At 43.8% G+C, this 6,613-nt stretch overlaps 1 protein-coding gene across 1 annotated transcript; it reads left to right on the top strand.

The window, feature by feature from the left end:
- The first annotated feature begins 2,775 nt into the window (after window positions 1–2,775).
- On the top strand, window positions 2,776–5,250 carry LOC111029924. Its single transcript, XM_022309170.1, has 2 exons — window positions 2,776–3,201; window positions 3,265–5,250. The coding sequence occupies exons 1-2, from the start codon at window positions 2,776–2,778 to the stop codon at window positions 5,248–5,250; spliced, it is 2,412 nt and encodes an 803-aa protein (XP_022164862.1).
- The last annotated feature ends 1,363 nt before the right edge of the window (window positions 5,251–6,613 follow it).

Here is a 6,613-nt window from a genome sequence, read left to right as displayed (position 1 = left end):
CTGCACTGCCGATTCCGGCGTCACATGTTCGCCGCGACGCGATCCCCTTACCTCTCTGGAGTAGTGTCGTTATGTCGTATCGATATTTTGAAATACACACACGGTATTGTTGTTGTTGTGGTGTGTGTTCGTTGCCGCTACAAAATTATAGTTTTGTTTTCTTCGGTTATTTTTCGCGGTACGCCTTCATCGTCACCGTTGTTTATGTTAAAAAGGCTCATTGTAAATCTAGTGTACGCCTTCGTCGTCGCCATACGCTAAAGTGCCGCCTGTATTGTCACCATTCGGACACACATCGTGGTTCGATTCGTTTTGCGTGTGCGTGCTCATCGTCTCGCCGCCGATAATACGACATCGCCGAAAAGCTGTTATATCATTGTAAGCTGAGTGTACGCCATCGCCGTTGTCGACTACAATAATAATATCCATCATACCGTCACCGAGGATACCTGGCCTGGACCACATTTTGGTGATATCATTCATATGCATACTCTACTGTTAAACTTATTTAAATATATTGTCTTGTAATTGTGAATTAGTAACATAGTATTTAAGTGTCCCCCCTCCAATTTCTTTGTTAATTAGCATGTAAGATCTTCATTATACAGTCCACTTCTAATTTGATACTTTGAGTCAATTCTAATATTTTGTGTAACCATCTATCCGGTAATCTTAGGTTGTTGGCATTATCCCGCGCTAACATCATTTCCGGGAAGGTCGCTGCCGCACATGTTTTGGTCCTTACGAGCTGGATAGCTCAAGTTGATTTTTTGTATTGTCTGATTCACTATGCCTGCTTCTAATTCAGTTAAAGCTCAGCGTCCTATACAGCGGTCACGTTTCATGCGTGATCGTCATCTCAAATCAATTACTGATATGCATTCACTCGCGGTGCAAGTCGAGTCGGGTGCTGTCGAAAAGTGTGAGCTCGACGTACGTATTGAGTCGTTTGAGACAATTGTTTCGAAATTTCGTTTAGAACAGGAGGCCGTTACTGACGTACTCATTCAAAATAACTGTATCGAGGAGTTCGATGAAGTCGATGAGCCTGTCTCTAACTCCGTAGAAGAAATGTATTTCGAAGTAAAACACATCGTATCTCGGTTATCAAAAAAAGATTCGCAATCGACTACGTTAGCCGCACCAACGTTAAGCGCGTTACCAGAAATTGAATTGCCCAAATTTAAAGGTGATATTTTGTCTTGGTCTCTTTTTCGAGACACATTTTTGTCTGCTGTTCATGAGAACCCGGATTTAAGTGATAAACGGCGTTTTCAGTACCTGTTAATGTGCGTAACGGGATCAGCACTTACCATCGTCCGTTATCGGCGTCAAATTATAAATTAGCGTGGGGAGCGTTATTAAACCGCTACAATAATCAACGATTATTAGCTACCGCCCATGTTGATAAACTGTTTAACTTTAAACCAATAGCGCAAGAGTCATTATCTGCGTTGACTGCGTGCGTTTGTAAACGTTTTTCGAGAAAATATTGCTGCCGTAAAGGAACTCGGAGTCAATGACCTCGTCGGTTTCATTTTATTTCACCTCGCTTCAAAGGTACTAGATCCAACTACTCGTCGATCGTTTGAATCAAGTTGGGCGCCGAATCAAATGCCTGATTTTGATTTATTATTAGCATTTGTTCAACAACGCTGTAAAGTTCTCGAAAACATACAAGGTCCCGTGAGTGTTGAGCGGACCAAGAAGAATGTTACAAGTAGGAAACCTTATCAAACTTCAAAATCGTTTATGTCAGCTACCTACGATAAATCTGTCAATCAAAAACAGTTTAAATGTGCTTTCTGTAACGAAGCTCATCCTGTTTATCGCTGTGCGGCTTTTCAAAAAATTACAGTCGAAAAGCGTCATGATTTTGCATCTGCCAACAAGTTATGCTTTTCTTGTTTAAGTACCGCGCATATGATAAATAAATGTTCTTCAAAGTCAAGCTGCAGAATTTGTCAGAAATGACATCATACTTTATTACATTTATTAACGTATCCGGATGCTAATGCGTCAAATTCAAACACCATGCAAGCAACGGATAAAACTGACGAGAACGTCATGGATAAGTCTACTCTTGCGCTTAACAGTCAAGTGCATTTTTCTGGTGCGTCAAGAACAAATTCTGCAGTAGTACTTGGGACTGCAATCGTTCGTATAAAAGACAGTTGTGGTGTTTTACATTCTGTAAGAGTCCTTTTGGATAGTGGTTCACAAATTTCGGCTATCACTAGTAGTTGTGTGTCAAACATAGGTCTCGTCAAGCACAAGTGTTGTACCGAAGTTGTTGGTCTTGCACAAAATCCTGTTGCAAAAATAAAAGGCGTGACCAATTGTCAATTTGTGCCTCACTATACTTCCAAGAATACATTTTACTGTAGTGATCTTTTCGTTTTACCTGCGATAACAGACGTTATGCCAACACAACATTTACCATCATGCGTTTGGAAAAAATATGAACATTTATTGCTCGCAGATCCGAATTTTGATGTCCCAACGCAAATAGACATGTTACTAGGTGGTGACCTTTTCCCAAATATTGTTCGCCCACGCGCCGATATTTTTCATTCTTCTGGCTATCCATCGGCATTAGATACGCTCCTCAGCTGGGTTGTATGCGGTGCCATCTCACAGTCCAATCCTTCGCTAGCTGTTTCACTAAATGCAACCTTGACGCCGTCAGTTGATAATTTACTGCGCAAATTTTGGACTATCGAAGAACCCGCCGTGCCCGTGTTACCTACCACTGAAGACCAACTTTGCTAACAAATGTTTGTGAAGACCACCTATCGTGCTCCATGTGGTCGATTTTGTGTTGCTCTTCCGTTTCGCCCTAACGCCCATGAGCTCGGGGAGTCTCGGTCTTTGGCCCTTAAACGTTTCTATAATCTAGAACGTAAACTGATGAAAGAACCACAAATATACGCAGCTTTTTGCAAATTTATGAATGACTATCAAAGACTTGGCCATATGGAAGTTGCACGACAAGCTGGAAAATACTACATCCCTCACCATGCAGTACTAAAGTCAGATGGTGACATTTCAAAGCTCCGAGTGGTCTTTGACGCTTCCGCCCGGTCGTCTTCCGGTTTATCGCTCAACGACGTTCTATATATAGGACCAAAACTCCAAACAGACATCAGAGATATCCTTCTTCGTATTCGACTACACCGATATATTTTTATCGCCGATATAGTTAAAATGTATTGACAGATTTTGATCGGACCTGAAGATCGCCTATTCCAACATATTCTTTAGCGTGAAACACCCGAAGAAGAAATAAAAGAGTTCGAGTTACTGATGGTGACATATGGAGTTAGTTCAGCACCTTACTTAGCCATTCGTTGTCTCCACGAGTTGGATGCTCAAGAAAGTAATCGATTCCCAGGTACAAGAGGAATTCTTACCACCAACACTTATATGGATGACATAGTCGTCGGTGCTGATTCGGAGGAGGAACTTCTATCACTCCAGAAACAAATCATTGCCCTTCTGCGGTCAGGTGGGTGCGAATTGAAAAAGTGGACGAGCAACTGCCCTAAAATATTGCAACAAGTACCACCGGAGGATCGTGCTCAGCAGGCGTCATTCGATCCAAAAGAGGATCAGACTCTCAAGGTTCTCGGTCTTCACTGGGATACTGACTCTGACTACTTCGCATACCATACTCGAACTCCGGAATCTCAGCTATCAAGGCGGAAGGTTCTATCCGTTATCGCTCGATTATTTGATCCTATTGGGTCCTTGGGTCCAATGCTTATGTGGGCAAAGGGATTCATGCAGAAGCTTTGGCACGAACACCTCCATTGGGACACGCCGCTACACGAGAATCTGAGCACGGCCTGGAACCAATTTCTGACAGAGTTACCAACCATACATCAAGTCACTCTGCCACGTTATATCAATGTTCAGTCCTGCTCTGATATTCAACTTCTCGGATTTTCTGACGCATCAATGAAGGGTTATGCTGCTACCATTTATTTGAGTGTTGTCTACACTTCTGGAAATGTGCCTGTTCATTTTGTGTCTTGCAAGACAAAGATTGCTCCAATCAAAACTTCTCAACTAAATGAATCATTATCAATACCTTGTTTAGAATTATGCGCCGCATTGTTATTGGCTCAATCACTATCTCACATTCAAGAGGTTCTCTCAACTACAATCAACATATCTCAAGTTCGTGCTTGGACTGATTCATCGATTGTCCTATCGTGGTTGTCGTCTGAAAAAAAATATTTTAAGATATTCGTCACTCATCGCGTTGTAAAAATCCATACACTGGTTCCTAATTGTCACTGGGGTCACGTTCGTACGCATGAAAACCCTGCTGACCCGGCGTCACGAGGACTTCTACCCGCCACCATGGCATCTTCGTCACTACATTGGAACGGACCAGAATTTTTAAATCGTCCTGAAAAAGACTGGCCAGCGTCAACGTTCAGTCCAGTGCCCTTAGAAGAGTTGCCAGAGACCAAAGCCGATAAAGCAACCGTTCTCCAAGTCACTAAAAATCTACCGCCTATTGAACCCTTTCACCGCTTTTCATCCATAGTCAAAATGCAAGGAGTCCTAGCCTATTGTTTCCATTTCAGTCGTCGACCTGTGTTAACTGGTCCACTCACAAGAGCAGAATCGGATCACGTCTTAACCACTGCCGTTAGAGAGACACAAAGGATATATTTTTCCAGTTTAAGGAAACAGTTGACTACATCGCAGATGATAACTCCCGCTTCACTCGCTCAACTTGCCCCATTTTTTGATAATGATGGTTTGATTCGTGTTGGAGGTCGTCTTCGATATTCAGCGTTAAGTGAAGATGTGAAACATCCTATTCTTTTGCCACATTCTGCACATGTCACTCAATTATTAATTCGTCATTATCACTTGAGTTTCCTTCATGGTGGACCCAAATTGGTCTTATCCATGATGTCACATAAGTTCTGGATCATCTCTGGTCGTGACGCCATCCGACGATTCATCTTTTCATGTGTCACGTGTAGCCGTCACAAAGCAGATAACCCTCGACCATTTATGGCAGATCTCCCATCAAGCCGCGTTCAACCACACCTACCTTTTTTACACGTGGGTATGGATTACGGAGGGCTGTTCGTCATCAAAGAATCTCGCCTTCGTAATGCTCGCACTTCAAAGGTGTTTGTTGCTCTGTTCATCTGCATGTCAGTAAAGGCGGTCCATTTGGAAATTGTTTCAGACTTGACTACAGACGCCTTTCTCGATGCATGAGATCGTTTTGTGGCTCGTCGGGGAACGCCTGCACATTTGTATTCGGACTGTGGGACAAACTAGGTTGGAGCTGCCCGCCAACTTAAATCGATATTTAAAGACCCCACTGTACAAGAGCAAATGATTTCTCATCTTCCGTACACTTGGCATTTTAATCCCCCAGCCGCGCCGCACTTCGGGGGGTTATGGGAAGCCGCAATTAAAAGTTCAAAACTTCATATGAAGCATGTCATTGGTACTCAAGTCCTAACATTTGAAGAAATTTTAACATTGGTCACCCGCATCGAAGGAATATTGAATTCGAGACCACTTACACCTGCTTCATCGGATCCCAATGATCTCGTTCCGTTAACGCCCGGCCACTTCTTGATCGGGCAACCATTGCATGCTCTTCCAGAAACCGACGTTACACAGGTTCCCCTCAACAGATTAGACAGATGGCAATTGATTCGCCAGTGTCACCAATCTTTTTGGAAAAGATGGACGAAAGAATATCTGACTACCTTACAAGGCCGCCAGGAGTGGTTCCAAAAACGTCTGAATCTAGCTGTTGGTGACATGGTCATTGTCGAGGCACCCAACCGACTCCCTTCCGAATGGCGTTTAGGACGTGTGACGGAAGTTCATCCTGGAGCAGATAACACGGTTCGCGTCGTTACCGTGCGTACCAAAGATGGAACCTGCAAAAGACCAGTTGTTAAATTTGTCAGATTGCCGGTAGATCAATATACTCTATTCGCCGTAAGTTGACGCACTCGCTCGACAAAAACCGGTCGTGGCTGCGCAGGCCACAGCGTATTCGGAGCGCTAGTGTTGATCATCGCCACCGCACCTAGCGTATACGTAGTTATTTGATTATCTTAACGACGTATCGACTATAGATATTTTGTAAATCATCCTGTATGCACTGCGGCAGCTGCCTACTACGACGAGCACCGTCGGTTGCCGAACGCAACCGACCAATCACAGACCACCGGTCTACAACGTGGGGGGTCTGAACGACGACTGGTTCCGGCGACTCAGTATGCATGCGCGCAAGTGGGTCAACTTACGGCGAATAGAGTATAGATTCCTTGTTTTCCACTTAAATGTTCCTCCATAAATGTATTTTTAGTTTTAAGTTAATATAAGTTTGGACACTCTCGTCAAAGTATCATGGGATGTTTCGGAAGCCTGCGTCTTCCAACGTGGAGAGGATGTTCGGTAGCGATACGGCCGGCACTAGTGATGCAACCTTTTGCGCATGTACTGCTGCTATCGCCAGTTGGCTGCACTGCCGATTCCGGCGTCACATGTTCGCCGCGACGCGATCCCCTTACCTCTCTGGAGTAGTGTCGTTATGTCGTATCGATATTTTGAAATA

This window comes from Myzus persicae, unplaced genomic scaffold (genome assembly GCF_001856785.1).
Source record: "Myzus persicae strain clone G006 unplaced genomic scaffold, MPER_G0061.0, whole genome shotgun sequence".
Lineage (NCBI taxonomy): Eukaryota > Metazoa > Arthropoda > Insecta > Hemiptera > Aphididae > Myzus > Myzus persicae.
This window is presented reverse-complemented; position numbering and strand designations above follow the sequence as displayed.